Source organism: Myxine glutinosa, chromosome 8, assembly GCF_964187855.1.
Source record: "Myxine glutinosa chromosome 8, kmMyxGlut1.1, whole genome shotgun sequence".
Taxonomy (NCBI): Eukaryota; Metazoa; Chordata; class Myxini; order Myxiniformes; family Myxinidae; genus Myxine; species Myxine glutinosa.
The window spans coordinates 150,937,438-150,964,003 of NC_136268.1; the positions used below are offsets into that span (position 1 = coordinate 150,937,438).

At 47.6% G+C, this 26,566-nt stretch overlaps 1 protein-coding gene across 2 annotated transcripts in view; it reads right to left on the reverse strand.

Annotated features, from left to right (window-relative positions):
• Window positions 1-9,750: 9,750 nt before the first annotated feature.
• Window positions 9,751-26,566, reverse strand: part of TADA2A (transcriptional adaptor 2A) — a 158,680-nt gene continuing 141,864 nt past the window's right edge. For both annotated transcript variants that reach the window (XM_068125400.2, XM_068125399.2), the window contains one exon: window positions 9,751-12,247. In XM_068125400.2, the coding sequence (XP_067981501.1) occupies window positions 12,062-12,247 (186 nt within the window). In that variant the 3' untranslated portion in view covers window positions 9,751-12,061. The remainder of the gene's footprint in view (window positions 12,248-26,566) is intronic.

The following is a 26,566-nucleotide window of genomic DNA, read 5'->3' on the forward strand; positions in this document are numbered from 1 at the left end:
TGATAGTGTTGAAAAACCACTTTTCGCACTTGTGTTAGTGTTGAAAAACCACTTTTCGCACTTGTGTTGGTGCAGGAAACCACATTTGCACTTGTATTAGTGTGGAAAAAACACTTTTTGCACTTGTGATAGTGCTGAAAAACCACTTTTCGCACTTGTGTTAGTGTTGAAAAACCACTTTTCACACTTGTGTTGGTGCAGGAAACCACTTTTGCACTTGTATTAGTGTGGAAAAACCACTTTTCGCACTTGTGTTAGTGTTGAAAAACCACTTTTCACACTTGTGTTAGTGTTGAAAAACCACTTTTCGCACTTGTGTTAGTGTTGAAAAACCACTTTTCACACTTGTGTTGGTGCAGGAACCCACTTTTGCACTTGTATTAGTGTGGAAAAAACACTTTTCACACTTGTGTTAGTGTTGAAAAACCACTTTTTGTACTTGTGTTAGTGTTGAAAAACCACTTTTCGCACTTGTGTTGGTGCAGGTAACCACTTTTGCACTTGTATTAGTGTGGAAAAACACTTTTTGCACTTGTGATAGTGTTGAAAAACCACTTTTCGCACTTGTGCTAGTGTTGAAAAACCACTTTTCGCACTTGTGTTGGTGCAGGAAACCACTTTTGCATTTGTATTAGTGTGGAAAAACCACTTTTCGCACTTGTATTAGTGTTGAAAAACCACTTTTCGCACTTGTGTTAGTGTTGAAAAACCACTTTTCGCACTTGTGTTAGTGTTGAAAAACCACTTTTCGCACTTGTATTAGTGTGGAAAAAACACTTTTTGCACTTGTGATAGTGTTGAAAAACCACTTTTCGCACTTGTGTTAGTGTTGAAAAACCACTTTTCGCACTTGTGTTGGTGCAGGAAACCACTTTTGCACTTGTATTCGTGTGGAAAAACCACTTTTCGCACTTGTGTTAGTGTTGAAAAACCACTTTTCGCACTTGTGTTAGTGTTGAAAAACCACTTTTCGCACTTGTGTTGGTGCAGGAAACCACTTTTGCACTTGTATTAGTGTGGAAAAACCACTTTTCGCACTTGTGTTAGTGTTGAAAAACCACTTTTCGCACTTGTATTAGTGTGGAAAAAACACTTTTTGCACTTGTGATAGTGTTGAAAAACCACTTTTCGCACTTGTGCTAGTGTTGAAAAACCACTTTTCGCACTTGTGTTGGTGCAGGAAACCACTTTTGCACTTGTATTAGTGTGGAAAAACCACTTTTCGCACTTGTGTTAGTGTTGAAAAACCACTTTTCGCACTTGTGTTAGTGTTGAAAAACCACTTTTCGCACTTGTGTTAGTGTTGAAAAACCACTTTTCGCACTTGTATTAGTGTGGAAAAAACACTTTTTGCACTTGTGATAGTGTTGAAAAACCACTTTTCGCACTTGTGTTAGTGTTGAAAAACCACTTTTCGCACTTGTGTTGGTGCAGGAAACCACATTTGCACTTGTATTAGTGTGGAAAAAACACTTTTTGCACTTGTGATAGTGTTGAAAAACCACTTTTCGCACTTGTGTTAGTGTTGAAAAACCACTTTTCACACTTGTGTTGGTGCAGGAAACCACTTTTGCACTTGTATTAGTGTGGAAAAACCACTTTTCGCACTTGTGTTAGTGTTGAAAAACCACTTTTCGCACTTGTGTTAGTGTTGAAAAACCACTTTTCGCACTTGTGTTAGTGTTGAAAAACCACTTTTCACACTTGTGTTGGTGCAGGAACCCACTTTTGCACTTGTATTAGTGTGGAAAAAACACTTTTCACACTTGTGTTAGTGTTGAAAAACCACTTTTCGTACTTGTGTTAGTGTTGAAAAACCACTTTTCGCACTTGTGTTGGTGCAGGTAACCACTTTTGCACTTGTATTAGTGTGGAAAAACACTTTTTGCACTTGTGATAGTGTTGAAAAACCACTTTTCGCACTTGTGTTAGTGTTGAAAAACCACTTTTCGCACTTGTGTTGGTGCAGGAAACCACTTTTGCACTTGTATTAGTGTGGAAAAACCACTTTTCGCACTTGTGTTAGTGTTGAAAAACCACTTTTCGCACTTGTGTTAGTGTTGAAAAACCACTTTTCGCACTTGTGTTGGTGCAGGAAACCACTTTTGCACTTGTATTAGTGTGGAAAAAACACATTTCGCACTTGTGTTAGTGTTGAAAGACCACTTTTCGCACTTGTGTTAGTGTTGAAAAACCACTTTTCGCACTTGTGTTGGTGCAGGAAACCACTTTTGCACTTGTATTAGTGTGGAAAATACACTTTTTGCACTTGTGTTAGTGTTGAAAAACCACTTCGCACTTGTGTTAGTATTGAAAAACCACTTTTCGCACTTGTGTTGGTGCAGGAAACCACTTTTGCACTTGTATTAGTGTCGAAAAACCACTTTTTGCACTTGGGATAGTGTTGAAATACCACTTTTCGCACTTCTGTTAGTGTTGAAAAACCACTTTTCGCACTTGTGTTGGTGCAGGAAACCACTTTTGCACTTGTATTAGTGTGGAAAAACCACTTTTCGCACTTGTGTTAGTGTTGAAAAACCACTTTTCGCACTTGTGTTGGTGCAGGAAACCACTTTGGCACTTGTATTAGTGTCGAAAAACCACTTTTTGCACTTGGGATAGTGTTGAAATACCACTTTTCGCACTTGTGTTAGTGTTGAAAAACCACTTTTCGCACTTGTGTTGGTGCAGGAAACCACTTTTGCACTTGTATTAGTGTGGAGAAAACACTTTTTGCACTTGTGATAGTGTTGAAAAACCACTTTTCACAATTGTGTTAGTGTTGAAAAACCACTTTTCGCACTTGTGTTGGTGCAGGAAACCACTTTTGCACTTGTGTTAGTGTGGAAAAACAACTTTTCGCACTTGTGTTAGTGTTGAAAAACCACTTTTCGCACTTGTGTTATTGTTGAAAAACCACTTTTAGCACTTGTGTTGGTGCAGGAAACCACTTTTGCACTTGTATTAGTGTTGAAAAACCACTTTTCGCACTTGTCTTAGTGTTGAAAAACCACTTTTCGCACTTGTGTTGGTGCAGGAAACCACTTTTGCACTTGTATTAGTGTGGAAAAAACCACTTTTCGCACTTGTGTTAGTTTTGAAAAACCACTTTTCGCACTTGTGTTGGTGCAGGAAACCACTTTTGCACTTGTGTTAGTGTTGAAAAACCACTTTTCGCACTTGTGTTAGTGTTGAAAAACCACTTTTCGCACTTGTGTTGGTGCAGGAACCCACTTTTGCACTTGTATTAGTGTGGAAAAAACACTTTTCGCACTTGTGTTAGTGTTGGAAAACCACTTTTCGTACTTGTGTTAATGATGAAAAACCACTTTTCGCACTTGTGTTGGTGCAGGTAACCACTTTTGCACTTGTATTAGTGTGGAAAAAACACTTCTTGCACTTGTGATAGTGTTGAAAAACCACTTTTCGCACTTGTGTTAGTGTTGAAAAACCACTTTTCGCACTTGTGTTGTTGCAGAAAACCACTTTTGCACTTGTATTAGTGTGGAAAAACCACTTTTCGCACTTGTGTTAGTGTTGAAAAACCACTTTTCGCACTTGTGTTAGTGTTGAAAAACCACTTTTCGCACTTGTGTTGGTGCAGGAAACCACTTTTGCACTTGTATTAGTGTGGAAAAAACACTTTTTGCACTTGTGTTAGTGTTGAAAGACCACTTTTCGCACTTGTGTTAGTGTTGAAAAACCACTTTTCGCACTTGTGTTGGTGCAGGAAACCACTTTTGCACTTGTATTAGTGTGGAAAAAACACTTTTTGCACTTGTGTTAGTGTTGAAAAACCACTTTTCGCACTTGTGTTAGTGTTGAAAAACCACTTTTCGCACTTGTGTTGGTGCAGGAAACCACTTTTGCACTTGTATTAGTGTGGAAAAACCACTTTTTGCACTTGGGATAGGGTTGAAATACCACTTTTCGCACTTCTGTTAGTGTTGAAAAACCACTTTTCGCACTTGTGTTGGTGCAGGAAACGACTTTTGCACTTGTATTAGTGTGGAAAAAACACTTTTTGCACTTGTGATAGTGTTGAAAAACCACTTTTCACACTTGTGTTAGTGTTGAAAAACCACTTTTCGCACTTGTGTTGGTGCAGGAAACCACTTTTGCACTTGTGTTAGTGTGGAAAAACAACTTTTCGCACTTGTGTTAGTGTTGAAAAACCACTTTTCGCACTTGTGTTAGTGTTGAAAAACCACTTTTAGCACTTGTGTTGGTGCAGGAAACCACTTTTGCACTTGTATTAGTGTGGAAAAAACACTTTTTGCACTTGTGATAGTGTTGAAAAACCACTTTTCGCACTTGTGTTAGTGTTGAAAAACCACTTTTCGCACTTGTGTTGGTGCAGGAAACCACTTTTGCACTTGTATTTGTGTGGAAAAACCACTTTTCGCACTTGTGTTAGTGTTGAAAAACCACTTTTCGCACTTGTGTTAGTGTTGAAAAACCACTTTTAGCACTTGTGTTGGTGCAGGAAACCACTTTTGCACTTGTATTAGTGTGGAAAAAACACTTTTTGCACTTGTGATAGTGTTGAAAAACCACTTTTCGCACTTGTGTTGGTGTTGAAAAACCACTTTTCGCACTTGTGTTAGTGTTGAAAAACCACTTTTCGCACTTGTGTTGGTGCAGGAAACCACTTTTGCACTTGTATTTGTGTGGAAAAACAACTTTTCGCACTTGTGTTAGTGTTGAAAAACCACTTTTCGCACTTGTGTTAGTGTTGAAAAACCACTTTTAGCACTTGTGTTGGTGCAGGAAACCACTTTTGCACTTGTATTAGTGTGGAAAAAACACTTTTTGCACTTGTGATAGTGTTGAAAAACCACTTTTCGCACTTGTGTTGGTGCAGGAAACCACTTTCCGCACTACAGCTATTGTTGCAGAACCACTTTCCGCACATGTGCTGGCGTTGAAAACCACTTTCACACTTGTGTTCGTGTTGAAAAACCACTTTCCGCACTTCAGCTATTGTTGCAGAACCACTTTCCGCACATGTGCTGGCGTTGAAAACCACTTGCCGCACTTGTGTTAGTGTTGCAGAACCACTTTCCGTACTTGTGCTGGCATTGAAAACCACTTTTTGCACTTGTGTTCGTATTGCAAAACCACTTTCCACACTTATGCTGGCGTTGAAAACCACTTTCCGCACATGAGCTAGTGTTGCAGAACCACTTTCCGCACTTGTGCTAGCGATGAAAACCACTTTCCGCACCTGTGTTAGTGTTGCAGAACCACTTTTTGCACATGTGTTAGTGTTGCAAAACCACTTTCCACACTTGTGCTGGCATTGATAACCACTTTTTGCACTTGTGTTTGTGTTGCAAAACCACTTTCCACACTTGTGCTGGCATTGAAAACCACTTTCCGCACTTGAGCTAGTGTTGCAGAACTACTTTCCGCACTTGTGCTGGCATTGAATACCACTTTTTGCACTTGTGTTGGTGTTGCAAAACCACTTTCCACACTTATGCTGGTGTGGAAAGCCACTTTCCGCACTTGAGCTTGTGTTGCAGAACCACTTTCCGCACTTGTGCTGGCGTTGAAAACCACTTTCCGCACTTGTGTTAGTGTTGCAAAACCACTTGCCACACTTGGGCTGGCATTGAAACCCACTTTCACATATGTGCTCGTATTGCAAAACCACTTTCCGCACTTGTGCTGGCGTTGAAAACCACTTTTCGCGCACCTGTTGGTGTTCAAAACCACTTTTTGCACTTGTGTTTGTGTTGCAAAACCACCTTTCGCACTTGTGCTGGCGTTGAAAAACACTCTCCACACTTGAGCTTGTGTTGCAAAACCGCTTTCCACACTTGTGCTGGCATTGAAAACCACTTTCCGCACTTGAGCTAGTGTTGCAGAACTACTTGCCGCACTTGTGCTGGCATTGAATACCACTTTTTGCACTTGTGTTAATGTTGCAAAACCACTTTTTGTACTTGTGCTGGCATTGAAAACTACTCTCCGCACTTGATCTAGTGTTGCAGAACCACTTTTCGCACTTGTGCTAGCATTGAACACAACTTTGCGCACAAGTGTTGGTGTTGAAAACCACTTTCCGCACTTGTGCTAATGTTGAAAAACTACTTTTCGCACTTGTGTTGTTGTTGCAAAAACCACTTTCCGCACTCTGTGGAAAGACCTGTGCCGTGCAGTGTCGGAGGGAAAATGGAAGTTACCAAAGCACGTGCTTCTCTGTGTGACTGTCAAGCACTTGTTCCGAAGCAAGCAGCTCACCATGATATTGCACAGGCTTGGCCACACAGAGCTACGATTTTGGTTTAGAGTTGGAAACTGCCCTGGCCAAGGCACTGCACGAAGTATCAACCTATCTGACGCCACAAATCGTGACGGGAGAGGGCAACATCGTATTCCACTGTGAGTGGGACAACTTGAATAAAACCACTACGAATGTGCACGGCAGCAACATTGTCAACAGTGCTGGAGGAATCATGGTGCAGGAGGTCAATCCTGGGTTGGAGAGCCACAAGTTGCGAACGCTACCTATCATGGACAAGTCGCAACAGCGTAGCCTGAAAGTCGACACACCAGAAACTCTCCCACCCTTGCACTTCACTCGCGTCGGCCCAAAGTTTCCCGATGGCTCATCATTCACACCCCCTACAGAGAACGACGCAGTCTATACTACTAAGATGCAAGAGTACTATGTCTGGCTCTTCAGCAGGTATATCGGAAGCAGCGGCAAGCAGCCCGTGTCTGGACTAGGGGGCTTCACCTCTGCAACCGGGACTCCCCCGCCCAGAAAATCAACAGTGGACTATTTCACACCTATCCATCAACCGATCACTGACAACATACTGCGGCACTCTTCTTGGGTTCTATGTATTCAGTGGAGAGGACTGCACCAGTTCCTTCAAATGCAAGGGGAAGGTGGGGCCCCTGAAAAAGCTGGAGCAGAACCCCACGTTTCACAAGGCCTTCAGGCAACTCGGCGATGACTGGAACATCAAGCCACAAGTGCTGAAACAGTTGGAACAGTTCACCTGCCTGATGTACGGACAGAGTCGAGAGTCTTCGGTGGACATCATCCGTACCAAGCTGCTGCGCAAAATGGTGGGGGAGGACAAGAAACTCACTTCCAAGTCTAAGGTACATATCTGCATAGGTACAAGAACATAGTCTAAGGTACAAGTCTAACAAGTCTACATAGTCTAAGGTACAAGAACATATCGGCATTGTACTGGTCTGCACAATCGGGGTTGCTTTGGTGTTATTGTCATTTAGTCGTGTTTGTTTTCTTTTATATTAAAGTTCTGTAGTACCAAACATCTGCTTATTTTGCAACTTTATTCCCGGTGTTAAGAGCTTATGCTCAACATGTCTCTGACCTTTAGTTTGAGCAGAGCCAACTAAGGATGTTTTATTTTTCAAAATGTTTTAAGATAACATCAAGTTTGTTTTGCTAATACTTTTGTCAAACTCGCTTCTTTGTGTCATGCAAAGATTTAATAACACTATATCGGTGATGGGCTCTACTCAGTCATGACGTCTTTCGTTTGAATTGGTTCACGAGTTATCAAGTGACCACTATATTCGTCATGTGTGTGCGTCTATCTGTGTATCTGTGTGTCTGTCTGTCCGCAGCATAACTACCCGATGATATCATCCAGTCTTGATGAAACTTGGGTGGGAGGTTGACATCATGATCTAGTTGTGTCCTGCCTAGAGTGGGCGTATTGTGCCCATTGTGGGCGGAGCCACGCCCGAAAAAGATGTCTTTTTAGGGGGTAATCGAGTTCAAGCTACATCTTCTCCGAGGGGTTTGGTGGAATCTGACAGGGGTTTCGATATTTGGTTCGGCCAATGTCATGTCTCCGGCCTTGCTCCCCCAGCTCTCTGTGTGCTCTGTCCCCCCAATATTCCTTCAGGTCGCACAAGATCTGCCTGCAACCCTCTTATGGTTAAACTGCCAAAATCTAGGCTCTCTGCTCACCTTCACTCCTTCATTCCTCTTTTCTCCCGCCTCTGGAACAAACTCCCTCACTCTCTTCAATCCCACTCAACCCTCCAGGTCTTTAAAACAGCTGTTCACCACCATCTCTTATCTTCCCCCATCCAAATCCTTGATCTTTTCTACCCCCGGTAATTCACCCCAGAGTCCTTGCAGTGTTCATGTTTTATACCTCTCCCACCTCCCCCCAAGTCCCTGCTCTCAAATGTGTTTGTGTCCTTCCCCCTCTCTCCCCATCTTGTCTGCCGCTCCACTTGTTTTTTGTGTTTTGTGTGTCGGTTTGACTTTTTGTGTGATTAATGTTAGCTCTTTCACGAGCCTCGATCTTGTATACAAAAAAACAAAAAACAAACAAAAAAAAGGTCGACCTGGCTCGCCTTCCTCCCTGCCAGTCTGCTCTGAAGCCGCACATCCAGCGTGTGAACCACCGCGTTGCCTTGTACAAGCGAGCTGACGAACCCATTGTAGAAAAGCCAAAACCCTACGAGGAGAGGCAGGGATGGATGAGGACTGACGAAGGCGTGTTGGAACCGGTGTGGTCCTACGGTCCTGTCCTACCAACCTCGCTGGTTGATCTTCTGGACACTGAAGATCGTGAAGAAGAGGATGAGTTTGACTTTGATGATTTAATTGAAAGCGACGATGATTGATTGATCTGATATTGGACCTGTGATCGCAAAAATAACACCATTTGTGAAATCATTGCCCTGAAAAACCCCTCTTAACTTATCTACAATATTGGCTAAGATACAGCGAAAAATCAAATTTTTGGTAATGCCGGCACTTTAGAATTTACATGTTTACATGCCAAGGACACACATAGTTACTTCAGGAATGGTCCTTTAATGATCCTTGATCCTTAAAACATGGGTCTAGACACCTTACTTGTGCAGTTATGTGCAATATTGGCCGAGATATGGCAAAAAATAGATTTTTTGGTAATGGCGAAATAATTTGTATAAAAATGATGTGGGACATTTTTACAATTTGTTAACATAGCTCATCGTTTTCTACGCATCTTTTCTGATCTAGAGACGTCGATTAGAAGTTGATTTCCGGGGGGTGCACGATACCCCATTCTTCCCACTAAACTATATCGGTGGGATCCAAAACGTAAACTGTTCATTGTTCACGTCCACTCATTTGTAGCTAATTTTTTTTCCACCTGGGAGCCAACATCCACATTCTCTTCAATCTCATCTCTCCCTCCAGAGCTTCAGTGCAGCTGATCAACACCATCTCAGATGATCCCCCATATACAACCATGTTCTTTTCTTACCCCATGAACTTACCTTCCCCAAGCCCACCTCCTTCCAAATTTCCAGTTTTTCCTTCCACTTCTGTGATTGAGAGTTTGCTTCTGTATCCTTCTTTTCACCCCGTGTGTCAGGTTAAATGGTCTAGTAATAGTAAAATACGTCACGTGGACAGTTTTCGAGCCATTTCAAGTTTCCACAGACTGTTCTTTAACCACCTGTACCAAGCTCATCTTTATACATATTCTCCAAAAAAGCTGATTTGTACAACAATATATTGTTATGGTGGTCAAATTAGTCAATCAGCAAAGACACATGTAGCCAGACCTAAATCGCACCTTCACCTCATTCCTCTTATTACCACGGAGCCACTAAAAATGGAAAGTTAGACCGGTTTGTCATACTCGATGGGGAGGGTTTTAAATTTTAACACTAAACATCCTTTTATACGAGTTGTTTCCGGAACGGTTTATTGATCGTACCAACTTGAAAAACTCAAACAAGACCCAGTTCATTCATGTGTGTATTTAAGAAAAGGGGAAGGGAGAACAAGGAACACAAAAACTTTATACACAACTGCATTTACACTTGGAAGTACAAACCCCAGGTTTTGTAAGGATGGAAAAACCTTAAATAAATAAGCCTTAATGGACCCACAGGCACACCACAGGAGAAAGGCCAAAAGAAGCGACAGGACTGAAAAATACCTGTTTCGGCTTGCTCAGGCTACAAAGTCCCCATTCGGAGTCAATGGCTCCAAGGCATGGTTGGGGGGAGGTGGAAAGTGGGGGTGGAAGTGCGAATCCATTATTTCGTAGGCAAGAGGTGTGGGAACACACAATCTCTCTAAGACCCTTGCAACCAGACTAGGAACTAGGAATTGGACCTCAAATTGGAACGCAAGTAATGCAACTGGGCCTGGGCTCTGCAAACTGGAACGACGACAACTCGGGAACTGGACCTCAAACTGGGCACACCATGAGCAACAGTGCAGGTGTGGCCTTTTTTTTGGCACCCAGGATGCTATGCCTTGTGGCGTCACCCTACCCTGTCTGCCCCGCACCAATTGGTGGTTTGGTTGTAACTCAGAGTGAAATGAATGAATGAATGAATGATCGTTTTAACACCATTTTCCCCACTTGAGCGGGGGTTAGCCTTGCGGGCCCCATGACAATCATGGTTCCCTGTTTGAGGCAATGTTTTTATAGCGGGATGCCCTTCCTGACGCCAACCCTTAGTCACCTCTTACGATGCGCAGGGATACGGTGTACCTATTCTAAACTGGGGTACACACCGGGATCATACCGTCCCGTTTTTGCTTTTGTTGTATACTTAGTCTAGGCTCGTATGAGAGCTAACACATATAATAAAGGGAGTGGGAGACAAGTTGGGAATAGAGAGGGAAGCACACCAACAGTATGGAACAGGGACATCAGGATATCTGTGGAAGAGAGAAGGGGTACACGGGATAAACAAAATGGACACCACAAGGACTTTCAGGATATAAATCGGAAGTTGAAGGAGGTGGGCTTGGGGTGGATTAACGGGGGTAGAAAAGATCAAGGTTTTGGATGGGGGAAGATAAGAGATGGTGGTGAACAGCTGTTTTAAAGACCTGGAGGGAGGAGTGGGATTGAAGAGAGTGTGGAGATTGTTCCAGAGGCGGGAGAAAAGGGGAATGAAGGAGTGAAGGTGAGCAGAGAGTCTTGATTTTGGTAGTTTCACCAGAAGAGGGTTGCTGGCAGATCTTGTGTGTCCTGCAGGAATATTTGGGGGACACAGCACAGACAGAGCAGGGGCTGCAAGGCCGGAGAGGAGTCGGTGGTAGAGAGAACTTTTTGAAAGTTCAGAACTCGCTGGTTTGCACCAAAACTTGCACCTTCTCGGTATTGCAAGGTCGAGCCTCTCGATAAAGCACATACAAGACAGATTGCAAAGGGAAGAACATTAAAGAAGTGTTACAAGGGAGACGTAGTGTTTGACACAAACATTATGGAGGGAAGACGACAGTATTCTATACAAATATCAATGTATAATCCTTTATCACAATTAAGTTACCTCACTCTTATGCCAATACATGCACTAAGGGAATAACTATTTCTAGCAATACAATTAACCCCTAGAAGACATTTCCACAACACTTTTATCAATGACCTTCAGAACCCTGAAATGGATAACATCATTAGACCTTTAACGTAAAATTACCAGCTTGGGCCAATCAGAACTCACCATTTTTTTTCCACATCAAGAAGTTGGATGGATTTAAATGGAAAAATCTTTACATTTGGGTAAATGTTAATTATTCCCGACGTATTGGGTGCATTATGAGATCATGCAAATCTTGGCCAGGGCTCTTAAGAGTGAGAATGTCATGGATTTGTGCAAAGTAATGGAACACATTTTACCTCAAGGTGAATGTGCAGGGAGCAAAGGGTGAGGTGTGGGGGTGGGGGACTGGGGGAGGGTGGTGGGGTGGTGGGAAATGTGGAGGTGGAGTGGTTGTTTCTGGAACACTGGGATGGTGGGGAAGGTGGAGGGGAGTGGTTGTTTCTGGAACACATTTTATGTCAAAGTGGGTGTGTGGGGAGCAAAGCGGTGGGGGCAATGTATTATTGCACACATTTACTTTGTTCTATCGAATTTACAAAATAATTAAACAAAATAAATTTCCTCAAATTTTCCTGCCACACACAAATGGGAAAACCTAAGTCTAGCAATCAATATTTAAAAAATCATGCTAACTAACTGTTATACAACTCCCTTTTAGTTGAGCAGTTCAATAATAAATATATGAGTTATTCACAATTGAACCAAATAGCATTCATCCCTGGTTGATGAAACCTTGTTTGAGTAAAAAATCGTAAAGGCGGCGCGTCTTGTTCACATCAATCTTGATAAGAGAACGGGCACGTGCCAGACGGAGCCCTCCTTGTTTTCGGCTTTCAGCCTCCAACACCGCACGGTGCATAAGGTAGGATTCTGGCACGAGGCGCACCTGTCGGCACAACTATGGGAAGGACAGGTTATTTATCATCATGGCCAGAAACTCAGTGAATATGTTCATGGGTACAAATCCAGTATTGCAATTTCTTGCTCAGAAGAAAATAAAAAGAAGAAATAGTAAAACAATGGTAATCTCTAACTCATCACCTTCGCTCCATTAATTACATTTTCATGCAAATGAGATATAACGAGAAGCTTTGTGTTTAATCATTAGGAACAGTTCTGTGCTCCAGGCATGACAAGTAACAACTATTTTATTTCTATATAAACTGGGGTAAGTGAACAACAGCCATCTGGATCCTACAAAAAGATTGGTGAAGATCCAGATCCTATAATTTTTTCAAATGATTCTTCACCATTGAGAGATAGACAGGGCCTAAAACGCCATACAGCATGATATTGCAAAACGTTTTGGAGGAGTTGTGACAAAACTTGGTGAATGATTTGGGTCGGTGCCAAGAACAAGCAGAACAAGCCAAATCCATTTTCTTTGAGGTCGGGATGTAGATCTGGCCTATCAGTGGGATACAAAATGTAAACTGTTCAGCCTTGAGGAGGTAAGCTCTCAATTACAGAGTGCGAGTGTGAGTGCCGTTCGTGTTTATAATATAAATCAATGGAAAAAAAATCTCAAAAGGGTAAATTAGAAAATGAATTTCAGGCGAATGCGTAAATGGATATATGCCTCCACCCAGGTCAGATCTCAACCCATTGTTATGTTTAATCTCAATTAAAGGTCACATTAAAATGAAAGATCACATGAGCAATACATACAGTCGGACTTCACTATTCGCGGTTCCGCTATTCACGGAATCCGCGTATTTGCCATTGATAAAATGCGACATGTTTCTCTATTCACGGAAAAATGTTCGGCAAAATCGCGGTTTTTTTCTGCTCCTATTCGTGGCCATGTAACGCGAACTCATGGTCTTTCAGGGGCGTAAAAAAAAAATTCACGATCCGCAAGCGTGACACATTTACAAAAACCATCTTTTACCAGCCATGCATAAAGAATCTGGACATGCGCAAAAAAACATCTTGTACAAGCCGTGAGCATGACCTGCTTATACAGTACAGTACAGTACCGTACATTCACTGGTCTGTGCTTTGCGTTTTCATGACTTTCAAGGCCGCAAATTTTCGCAGCACTATAAGTGAGCTTCGTGGGATATCCCACCAGATGTGTAAACAGGTCAACTCCGTGAATTATAGAATGCAAACGCTTCATTAAATCGATTACTGTTTGCAATTTATGGTAAAGCATCATCAGAGATGTTACACAATGAAAACGCTATTTATAGAATGTAGAAACGCGAGTTATAGAATGCAAATGCTTCATTAAATCAATTATTAAAATCAGCAGATACGCATGATACGGCATCATTCCATTGTCGTGAAGTAAGATGGTTCCATCGGAGGGATGCCCTCCATCTCCGAAACGTTACTCATGATGCTATTCCGACGCCGACCGCGTGGGGAGGATTTATATACCAGCTAAGAGTAAGGATGGGTCATTCCGCTCTCTTGTGTCTACGAATTGGTAAGATTGTTGCAAGATCTGTGTTACATTTGCTAATATCTCTGCAATGGCGTAATGGTAATGAAAGTGGCCAGAGATGCTTGCTTAATAGCTTTTGTGTTTTCTTTGTAGATCAGTCGCATTCAAGTGAATAAAAGCTCACAGCTTGGAGTTTTGGTGAACCGTCTCGTTTCGTTTCACCACATCCATAACATCCCCCACAAACAAGAGATACCCACAATGCTCGCTCACAATCCCACATATATAGAGATTGTGTCCTCCATCTCCATCATTGTTCACGTCCCGTTGCTTCGACCTGTAGTTTTGACTCACTCTGCTAATCGTTCAATTATGGCTCCCAAGCGCAAAACCAGTGCCGGAGATGCGTCGACTCCTAAGAGGCAGAAGAAAGTGATGAGCCTTAGCCAGAAAGTGGAGCTGCTCGACCGGCTTTCGAGAGGAGAGAGTGCGGCCTCTGTTGGCAGGCATTACGGCATCAACTAATCCACCGTTCGCTACATACGGAAGAAGGAGAAGGCCATTCGTGAGAAAGCTTCAGCAAGCACTGTATCGAGTACGAGTCACTCATGTCCGGAATGTCCACATGGAAAGAATGGAGAAGACTCTCAGAATATGGATCGAGGACAACACACAGATGAGGAACTTCATGCTGAAAACTATGATGCTGAACGGTTTCCTAAACTCCCTCATCGAGGACGAGTTTGATGCCATTCCACAGGTTTCAGAGGAGGACGAGGCAGAGGCGGGCAGTAATGAGGAAAATGTTCCGAGGTCCAACCTCACAGTATGATTCCTGGGCGAGTTGCTGCAGAACATGCGGGCGATTGTCGACAGGGTGCAAGACACTGACCCAGTCATGGAGAGGTACCTCAAGTTAAAGAGGGCCTTGGACGATGCGCTGCTTCCATACAAAGAGCTGCATCAAAATGTTGGGCAATGTGTCAGGCATCTCCCGATCACCCATTTCTTCAGCCCTGCTCCCTCCACCTCAAGATCACCAGCACCCTCTCCTGCCTTCCTCTCAGTGTCCTCACCAGCATTCTCACCAGCGTCCTCACCTTCTCCTACCTCTACTGGCTCTCCATTAGTGCACGATTTTGCTGCACCATCATTTGGGTCGCCCTCAAAGTTCAAGGAATTCTTGGGATTTTAATTCATCATCATCATTATCATCATTTGACAGTTGCGTTTGTTTGTAAAATAACATTTTAAACGGTACATGATGGTGTTTTTTTTATTTTAACTTTCATGGTACAGTATGGTAAAGCACTTTTAATAAACTGTAAGCGCATTCCTTCAATAAATTGGAAATGGTACTTCACATTTTTTTATTTTTTTTTTATTTTTTTGCAACCATTTTTTGTGAAACTGTAATCATGTGGATTTGCAGGTGAAAACATTTTAAACTTTAAAAGTTTAATTTCCTCCATGAATTTTGAATCAGGAACTGCAGGGAACCTATAACGTATCCCCCATTTCCCCATTGAAACAATGCCGTGGCATACATTCACGGGATTTTTGTCGACCTTCACGGGATTTTTGTCGACCTTCACGGGATTTTCGTCGACCTTCGCGGGTGCTGTCTCGCCATTTCCGGGACTTTCATCGACATTCTCGGGATTTGTGTCACCATTTGCGGTTTGTTCCTTTCATACTGGGAAACAAACACACACACACACACACACACACACACACACACACACACACACACACACACACACACACACACACACACACACACACACACACACACACTGTTGCAGTTATGTGTTTTTAAAATAAAGGTTAATTTCCCCTCATAGTTTAGTCACACTACAACACGTAGCCTCGTTTAAAGCTCAGTTATTTCATAGTAAATGTAAGCGTAGACCTTTCCTGTGTTTAGTTTTGCGTTGAGTAGGACAAGGAGAGTTAGGTCCTTTATGATGCTTATGATGCCTCGATGCTTTGGGTTTTGGTGCGAAATACCACGAGGCCGGCCTGAACAAGTCGATCAAGGCCAAAGGAAGGCGGAGGAGGAGCCATGGTAAGCACGAGCCGCCAATCAGGGTTCGAGGGGAGTGACTTGCCACTGCGGCAAAAGGCGGGGTTTGGAACATTCGAGTCGGGCCAGGATGGGACGATATAACCCTGTGCCCAGAGCCCCTGCCTCAGTTATGAGAGGGAAAGCGCTGTGTTGAGTTACGGGGCAAATGAGTTATGAGAGAGGAGGCAGTTGAGTTATCAGTCGGGGCCGAATACGAGAGCTCTCAGTTGGTACGAACGTTGGTATACGAACTTTGCCTTGCTCCCCACGATCCGCGCAGTTGTATTAATCGCGCTGTGAAAGACAGCCGTGCTGGGCCACAGACGCGCGCATATTGCCTTCTGCCTGCCTTCGCTGGGATACGTGCGGTGACCGCCAGGGGGCCACGCTGGGTGAGCTGTTCCTGGAGGACCAAAGCCGGCGCGTTCGGCGCATGAACATTCTTCCTTCATCTCCCTGTGTGTAAGTGGGCCCATTGTCTGGGTAAATAAGTTACGACTGCTTAAGACTGCCCTGTTATGTGTCTCTTCTTCTTCTACCATTGTACATTGTGTAAATAATAATTAAATCTGCTCTTCCTTTGATTCGACCGTTTCGTCCCTTCCATCATTGACTTAGCATGGTACGAATTAGATCGCTCTGATCGGATTCCAATAGCAAAGTAACAGCACGGGCCATGTGGTACGCCATCCGCTCGGGTGTACTCCATTACGCGTGGTTCGTGCGAGACTCGATCCGCACTTCCGCTGCGGCGTGGGTACTTAAGGTACGTGCGAAATTGTCCCGAGACCTTTTCCACGTCTGCCCGGAAGTGGCAAATCAGTCTCGTGGTTTGATGACCCAAGGAGAAAAAGGGGCTTAATCTCCCCTTTGTAAGGGAACGGGCTTCGCAAAACCGCAACAATTTGGTGTCCGGGAGTGGGATTGGACCTGGAGTGTGCTTCACGCACTCGAAATTACGAGCGAACGAAATCTAGTGTTAAAAGCCTAATTATATTCGTACCATGGCTGGCCAAGGCGGTCGAATGACGGTGGGGGTAGAATAAGAGGTAGACTTGATGACCCAAGACCAGGAGAGACAGTTGGTAGTGGAGGAAGCCGAAGAGGGTGAGGCAACTGGCGAAGAAAATGGCGGCGCCTCGCACGTGGCAGCGAGGGCCGAGCCCGCAGCGCCAATAGATATGGACCTTCTTATGGTACAAATCAGGGCGTGCATGGCAGAGTCAAGACAGGAAATGAAAGATGGGTTAAAAGGGTTGGAAAACAAAATAGACGCCCAAAAGAATAACATGAATAAAATGAATGAAAAAATAGACACCCGAGAGGAGATGTTAAAAGAAATGGGGGAGGGGGAGGCTTGAGCGAGGAGGTCGCAGTGGTACGAGACGAAGTGACGCGGTGTGAGGAACGCGTGGGGAGCGAGTTAAGGCAGAGCACAGCCAAATTGACCGGGGCTATGGAAATCGCGACGCGGGGTGTAGAAGAGCCGACGGTCGCCAAATTGGACAAAGAAATTTTATGGGCGCCGGCGGTCGCCGAGGAAAAAGAAATAATTGGGGCTGAAGAGACGTGAGAAATAGGAAATAAATCATGGGGGTGGGAGGGGGGGGGGGTTATGGAGCCTGAACAAAGTTTGCATTTACACCGTGATGCCGTGCTTGCTAACCCCAATAAAGGTTTACAGGTTTTGGAGAAGGAGAACCCCGAGGTGAGAAATAATGGCGCGAATGTGTTTGGCGCGAACGGGTTTTTGGCGCACTTGGGGCAGAGGCGAGACCGGGGCGTTCGCGGAAGGTCCATTGTGCGTTGTACGAGGGCGACTGGCACGAAGTATGAGAGAGAGTGTGCGCCGAAGCATGAGCGAGAAGAGGGAGTAACGGAAGAGGGTGTTACAGAGTGTGTGCAGGAGTGCACACCAGAGCGTGTTGCAGAGTGTGTGCAGGAGTGCACACCCGAGGGTGTTACGGAGTGTGTAACAGAAAAGTGTGTGATGATGGGGTGTGTGGAAGGTACGCGTGTGCCTGGGTAGTGTGCAACAAAGTGTGTGAAAGGCATGAGTGCGCCTAGGTGTACAGGTATGAGTACTGAGTGTGAGGGAGAATGCACACCAGAGAATGTGGAAGGAGAGTGTGCAGTAACGGAGTGTATGGGAGGCGCGGGGACGCCTGGGTGTGCGAGTGCGGAGTGGTTCGCGAGGTGTGAGGATGCGGCTCAAGCATCGACACCGACCGGGGTAGCGTTTAGCGGGATGGGTAGCAGACACGAGCCCCCGGTGAGTGGTGTGCAACAGGGACCGGCGGGGATCAGTGCCGCGGCGGTCTCACAAGGACCGGCATGCACGATTCGTACCGGCCCCCGCACTGTATGGTTGGTGCCGTGCCGTGGCGGCAAAAGCCATCTGCGAGGTTCAAGGGGAGTTTGGAGTTTTCGGAGCCGCGCACCTTGCCGGGTGCGGTGCTCCGACCGGTGCCGGTTGGGTCATCGTGCGTGGGACCACGAGGCCCCGCGCAGGGATGAAGCCCTGCACCTCGGCCCGTCCATACCTCCTCCCGCCCCCTTGGATCGAAAATGCCGGACGGACACTCATACAGGAGACCAACCACCGCATGGATCGCTCGGCCCTTCAAGGCCGAGCCGTGATGACATACATCCACATGAAGAGGCTCCTCGCGCAGCGGACTGTGAGAGTAGTGTACCCTACGTGGAGGAATGGTAGTTCACCATTCCTCACACGCCAGGGCCCATGAGCATTAGTTTAGGGGGATGGCAGTGATAGGCACATGGAGGTGCCAGCAATGGTTACCTCCATGGGGCACCGAAGCTAGCCGAGGGAGGGCTAGGATAATGTTAGGGAACTAGAAGACTGCAGAGACAGAGATTTAAGTAGTGACACTTGTACTGTAGTGGGGACGTAGGTAGATTAGATGGTTGATAATGACAAGGGAGTGCATAGTTTAAAGGGACGACGAGGGAAGCACAAGAGTAGGGGAAATCAGTTAGATAGATGATGCTGTGTGTGTGAGAAATTGTATTGAGACAAATGGAATTGTGTTGAGGTGTGCGAGGAAAAAGATGTGTGAGCACAAAAGGTGTGCGAGACAAAAGGTGTGTGAGATAAATGGTGTGCGAATAAGTAGTGTGGAATGCTTGGTGTCGGAATAAAAGGTGTGGAATGCATGGTGCGAAGGAGTGAATGGGGTGAGGTGGAACCCATTCACAGACGCTCGGGGTGGGTAGTGTAAAGCCAGGTAGAGGGTATAGGCAACATTTGCATGGATATTGACACGTGTGGTGCGGGTAGTGGAAAGTAGTGTTTTTGTTGGGTGCATGAGTATGTGGAATGGCTGGGCATGTGGCTTAATTGGTGCGTATGGTTATTGGGGCACTCCGCCACTGGTAGTTTGTCGGCCAGGTGAGGCCACAGGTAGGCTCTGGGAGCCGGTTAGGGTAGTTGTGAGTGGGGCCCGAGGATCCCAGGAGAGGCCCCGGGTTGCCCGACGCCAGAGAGGGCGGTAGTGGGGTAAGGGAGCCAGAGGGCCTTCCCCAGGTAGGTTAGGGTAAGGAGCAGGTAAGCTCAGGAGACAACTGCAGTGGCGGAGGTGTGCAGGTGAGCGGACATGCTGGGAGCACCACACGACCCAGCCTTGAAATTGTGCAAGGGCACAGGGTGAAGAATCGGGGGAGTGAATGAATGAATGAATGATCGTTTTAAGGCCATTTTTCCCCGCTAGAGCGGGGGTTAGCCTTGCGGGCCCCATGACAATCATGGTTCCCTGTTTGAGGCAATGTTTTTATGGCCGGATGCCCTTCCTGACGCCAACCCTTGGTCACGCTCTTACGATGCGCAGGGATACAGTGTGCCTATTCTGAATAGGGGTACACACCGTGATCATTCATCCCAGCAAGCTGGTACTCAATTTGCCGACCTCGGAAGGATGACAGGCTGAGTCAACCCCCCTGGCGTTAATTCAGCGATCGACCGGGATTCGAATCCAGGATCATAGGATCCCAAGCCGGCACCCTGACCGCTAAGACAACGCCAGGGGGAGTGAGACCCCAAATTGGTGAGCACCACAGTTTGGTCAATGGGAGTTCGGTTTTTAGAACCACATAGTGTAAAATGGCCAATGGTTTGGCAGGGAAAGACCCCGGGTAGAGTAAAAGTGTTAAAGTCATTTAGAAGATAGTTAGGATTGAAGTCTCTTCGCACCATCTGCATCCACTCACCAGGGTGATAGGACTCCACACCACCAGTTTTTTGAAAATGTCTGGTATGTAAGACGCATCATGACGTGGGTGTGACATTGCTCATTGTTCCATCTCTTCCTCCTTATGAGGTATTGATGGTAAATTCGGCATAGAGGGATTAATGAGAAATTGGGATTGTTGATGAACTTGGATTAGGGGAGATATGGGGAAGACAGGACGTTAGCGACGGATTTGTAAATTGTGTAAATACGGGGTAAGGGCAAGGGTAAATTAGGTGACGGGGGGGGGGGGGGGGGGACGGGGGGGGGGGGGGGAGGGACGACGTACGGTAGGGACGAGTTTTCTCCGCTCGCTCTCCTGCGCACCTCACCTCTGCATTACCTCGTGTTAATGTGTACTCTTGCGCCCTTACACCCCGCTAACCCTGCTTTGTCTTCCTTCCCCCAATCATGGATTTGCTTCTTTTGGGCCCGGGGGGAGTGCACAGGTGCCCGCACCCTCGCTGCTGCCTGCCTGGACCGGTACTACACTTATGGACTGCACGTTGTTGTGGCCGAGCACCACCATATGGACCACAGGTCTGTGGGCAAGCACCACATTTATGGACCCCACGTTTTGGGGCCTGGCATCGCTGCTGTGAATCTTGCTTGCGGACCACGGTAAGGTGGCACCTAAGCCAAGCAGGTGAACCACCTTTAGTTGGCCCCTGCTGGCCCTAATTAAAAAAAGTGGACGCGTTTTGTGCCTTCTTTTTAGATTTAAAATAGGCCGCAAGCAAAGAAGTCATCCAGAAACATCGGCCCAGCAGAGAAGACGTCGCAAGGAGTCGTTGCTTATTCTTGAAATGTGATGACTGTGCACCGGATGGTGCTTTTGGTGCTTTTTGTGCATGTTGGTGCTTTTTGAATATTGGTGCTTGTTGGTGCTGGTGGTATCGGTGCAGTGCAGTGCATGCCTTTCCTCTTTTCAAAACATCTTCTTTTGTTTCCCAAAAGATAGGTCCTGGGTTTGCGTTGAAATACCAAATAGTGTCTTTGTAAATAATGCTCCCCACCGTCAATGTGTAGTTTTGAAGACAATTCCGTGATTCGGTTATCCTGTGGGCGTGACTCTGTTAGATAGAATGCAACGCAGCAGGTGGGACATACTTAGTTGTTTAAAAAAAAAAAATGTCGCACTCAGGGTGAAGTTAATAGTAGAGGGTTACCACACCTGAGTGTCACACTAAGTTAAAGTTCTTTCGGGTCGGGCCGGCCCTGGAGGTAATGAGGGTGCAGTGTTGTGGTTTTTAGAACCCTCCACTTTGTAATATCTGTAATATTCCCTTATAAATAATCCCCTGTAAATATTCCCATTTTTGGTGTAAAGGTCAAAGGTCGCACCCTAGTTAGGCCACGAGCAACACGTAGCACACCATAGGCTTCTTCTTTAGTTATTTCATTAGTATGTGTTTCAGGTAAGGATCTGTTTCCAATAGTTGAATCTGCGTTGCATTAATCAAATAACCTAGGCCCCTTCAATTACCCCCAATCTCTCTCTCTCTCTCTCCAAAGTGCCAGTAGCACCTACAAGTGGGGCTTGTCCTTCCCAATGCTGCCACATAATCTTATTACCGTCGTCGCTGCCTTAGCGCTCGCTTCCAAACTCCATTGAACATGTGGTCCGAGGAAAGAAGGGGCGGAGCCACAGGAGGAGGTGTGGCCTCGCCCACGAGCCGTCGAGGGTGGAGCCAGTGAGCCCTCGCTGACCAACCAGGGCTGAGGTGAGCTCGTTAATAGGCGTGGCTCGATGAAGCGCGGCTTGATTTCTAAGCGGGTTATAAAAGCGCAAGCGCCAAGCCCTCGGAGAGATGCGCCAGGGAGAGAGAAGAAGGCAAACCTAAAGGGATGCGAAGGGAGATGCACCAGGGAGAGAGAAGGAGTCAAACCTGAGAGATGTGCGAGGGGAGGCCATTGATGAAGAACTGCGCAGGGGACCATTGCGATTGAGAGAACAGCGCAGAGACGGCGGATGATAAGAAACACTGCGCAGAGGATCGCTTGGAACGATCGTTTGATACGAACTCCCGTTTGGTTTGAGAGTGTTCGGCACGCTATACGCACAGCGCCACACAGCCTCCCCGCCCCTCGCATATGTAAGGTCGGGTCGCGCGCCAACGACACGCGAAGCTGCCTGCCATTCTTCGCGGCGGACCCGGAGCCTGGAACCATCTGCTTGGACCCTTCTCTTCCATTCCCCACCACCACCACCCCCATTAGTGTAAGTGTGTTTGTATTGTCCTGGGCGTGTTATATAAGAGTGTATAAGGTTGCCCTATGTCCTTTTATTTCCTTCTTTTGTATATTCTTGCCTTTCGTTTCCTCTTTTAGTGCAGTTAATAAATCATATTTGTTCTTCCTTCACCCTTCTTATTCTTTGGTTCCTCTCATCCGATCGCTTGCGTCCTGTCCCAAATTGAATATCGGTGGCACGATATAGGAACCGCTATAATCGGGTTTAGACTGCCGCTAACGGCTCGAGCTTCGGATTGCTAAACCGCTCGGCAAAATTCCATCTTGTCCGTGGCTCGGGCAGAAGTATCGCCCTGCTTCCGACCGGAAGGAGCGCCATATCTTCTAGGACTCGGACGGCCAGTGCAATAGACGAGGCGATTAAACCCCCCTCGGTAAGGGGAGCGCCGTAATCTGAGATCCGCAACAATATATATATATATATATATATACATATATATATATACATATATATATATATATATATATATATATATATATACATATATATATATATATATATATACATATATATATATATATATACATATATATATACATATATATATATATACATATATATATATATATACATATATATATATATATATACATATATATATATATATACATATATATATATATACATATATATATATATACACATATATATATATACATATATATATATATATACACATATATATATATATACACATATATATATATACATATATACATATATATATATATATATATATATATATATATATATATATATACATATATATATATATATATAATTATGTTCCAATGTGTAAATGGATGGATATATATATATAATATATATATATATATATATATATATATATATATATATATATATATATATATATATATATATATATATATATATATATATATATATATATTAAAGGAGCTGCGCTCCAACGCAAGTCGAAAGAATTGACGCGACCAAAGACGGAATTCGTCCGAGTTGCTTTATTGAAACAAAACAGCTCAGGTATTCTGACAAGCCCGTTTATCGGGCAGCAATATATATACACATTTATGTCGGGAAGTTTGCCCGGCAAAAGCTATACCGGGCATGCCCGGGTGTCAAGGGCGAGCCTTGGAAAGGCGAGTCTGGACCTGCCCGGGCGTGTTTGGCTGCGGCCTGGCAAGTCGAGGCTGGGCGTGCCCGGGCGCTCTGGGCGAGCCCTGGAAAGGCGATAGCGGGCATGCCCGGACGCTCTGGGCGAGCCCTGGAAAGGCGATAGCGGGCATGCCCGGACGCTCTGGGCGAGCCCTGGAAAGGCAAGAGCGGACATGCCCGGGAAAGACGAGACCGGGCGTGCCCGGGAGGTTCGGGCGTGCCCGGGAACAGTGAGTCCGGGCATGCCCGGGAGAGGCGCGTCTGGCCGTGTTCTGGCCGGTGCAAGGCGATTGTGTGCATCCAGCGGTAACCGCTACACACGCCCCTCCAGAATCGACCTGCACCGGCAGGGTCAATTTAAGGGGGGTCCGGATGACCCGGCCGAAGCGACCCCTGGAGGGTCGTGGGGAGGGGTCCGACGTGGTGGTGGGTGGTCGAGCGGGGGGAACTGTGGACGGGGGGCGGCCTCGCCGCGGAGGAAGGGCCAACCGTGGTGGTCGGTCGACGTCCATGTGCGCCGGTTTGAGGCGGTCCACAGAAATCCGGTCCGGCCGGCCGCCGAAGTCGACGATGAAAGACTTGTCGCCCCGTCGCAGGACCCGGAAGGGCCCGTCGTACGGCGGCCGGAGTGGCCCCCGGTGCGCGTCATGACGCACAAAGACGTACTCCGCTGTGCGAAGCGCCGGGAGGACGTAGGACTGGGGGCCACCGTGGCGGGACGTCGGCACGGGGGCAAATCGTCGGGCGGCCTCCTGGAGGTCCGAGCGCTGGCGAGCGGCGGACCAGGGACTAGTAGCGTCGGGCACGAATTCGCCCGGGACGCGGAGCGGCTGGCCGTAGACGAGCTCGGCGGCGGACGCCTGGAGGTCTTCCTTGGGGGCCGTGTGAAGGCCCAAAAGGACCCACGGCAGCCGGTCGGCCCAACCGTCGTCCTGAAGGCCGGCCATGAGTGCGGCCTTCATGGAGCGGTGAAACCGCCCGCACAACCCGTTGGCTTGGGGGTGGTAGGCCGTGGTGCGGTGCAGCGTGACCCCCAACGAACGGGCGACCGCGCCCCAAAGCTCAGACGTGAACTGTGGGCCGGGGTCGGACGAGATGTCCGCTGGTGCGCCGAAGCGCGCGACCCAGGTGGCGATGAACGCCTGCGCCACGTCGGCGGTGGGGGTGGACGCGAGGGGCACAGCCTCCGGCCACCTGGTGGTCCTGTCCACCATGGTGAGCAGGTGGGTGAACCCCCACGAGGGGGGCAGGTGACCCACCAGGTCCACGTGGACGTGGTCGAAACGCCATTCAGGCACGGCGAAAGGTGCCAGCGGGGCCTGGGTGTGGCGGTGGACCTTGACCCGCTGGCAGGCCGTGCAGGCGTTGGCCCAGTCGCGGATGTTTTGTCGAAGGCCGTGCCAGACGAAACGCGCCGACACCAGCTTCTGAGAAGCTTTCCGGCCCGGGTGAGAATGGCCGTGGATGGAGGCGAAGATGCGGCGCTGCCAGGAAACGGGCACGATGGGGCGAGGCTGGCCCTGGGAGACGTCGCAGAGCAGGACGGTGCCAGCGAAGGGAATGTCGGCCAGGCGGAGGCCTGTGTCCGCCGCACGGAGTGCCTGCACCGAGGCGTCGGTGGTCTGGTCGGCCGCCATGAGCGCGAAGTCCACGCCGAGGTGGACCGCGTTCGCGCTGGCCCGAGAAAGACAGTCGGCCACGGCGTTGTCTTTGCCGGCGACGTGCCGGATGTCCGTGGTGAACTCCGACACGGCGGAGAGGTGGCGCTGCTGGCGGGCCGACCACGGCTCCGTGACCTTAGCCATTGCGTAGACCAACGGCTTGTGGTCGACGAAAGCCGTGAACGGGCGGCCCTCCAGGAGGTGTCGGAAATGGCGAACGGCCAGGAATAGCCCGAGCAGCTCGCGGTCGAACGTGCTGTAGTTTAACTCGTTCGGCCGGAGTTGCCGGCTGAAAAAAGCGAGTGGCTGCCAAACCCCGTCCACCCATTGCTCATGGACGGCGCCCACCGCGTAGTTGGAGGCGTCCGTAGTGAGGGCAATGGGCGCGTTGAGCACCGGGTGAGCCAGCAGCGTTGCGTCGGCGAGGGCCCGTTTGGCGCTGGCGAAGGCCGCGTCCATGGCCGCGGACCAAACAATGTCATGCTTGGCCGGCTTGCCCCGGAGGGCCTCGTAAAGGGGCCGCATGAGCTGAGCAGCGCGGGGCACGAATAGGTGATAAAAATTCACCATGCCGAGGAACTCTTGGAGGGCCTTGATGGAACGGGGACGCGGGAACGTGGTGATGGCCTCGACCTTGGTCGGCAGCGGCACGGCCCCGGTCTTGGTGATGCGGTGGCCCAAAAAGTCAACGGTCGTCGCGCCGAAGTGGCATTTGACCGGGTTGACAATTAAGCCGTGCTCGCTGAGGCGACCGAACAGTGTTCGGAGGTGGAGGAGGTGCTCGGCGCGGGACGTGCTGGCGACGAGGATATCGTCCAGATAGACGAAAAGAAACGGCAGGTCGCGCAGCATGCCGTCCATCAAGCGCTGGAACGCCTGGGCCGCGTTCTTGAGGCCAAACGGCATCCGCAAAAATTCGAACAGGCCGAACGGCGTGATGACGGCCGTCTTCGGGACGTCGGCCGCCCGGACAGGTACCTGGTGGTAGCCCCGTATCAGGTCAATTTTCGAAAAGATGACCCGTCCCGCCAAACGGGCGGAAAAGTCCTGAATATGCGGGATCGGGTACCTGTCGGGGGTGGTAGCGTCGTTGAGACGGCGGTAGTCGCCACACGGGCGCCATCCACCCCCCGGCTTTGGCACGATGTGCAGTGGCGAGGCCCACGCGCTATTGGAGCGCCGCACGATGCCGAGGTGCTCCAACGCGTCGAACTCGGCCTTCGCCATGGCGAGCTTGGCCGGGTCGAGGCGACGGGCCCTGGCGTAGACCGGCGGGCCCGTAGTGGGTATGTGGTGCTCGATCCCGTGCCGCACCGCGACGACCAAAAACGTCGGCCGCGTGAGGGCCGGGAATTCCGCGAGCAGGCGAGCGAACTCGTTCGCTGCCGGGAGGGCGCACCCCAGTTCGGTCGGCGCGGAGCTGCTCATCGTGCACGCCAGGGAGCTGAAGGTCTCGGCGTT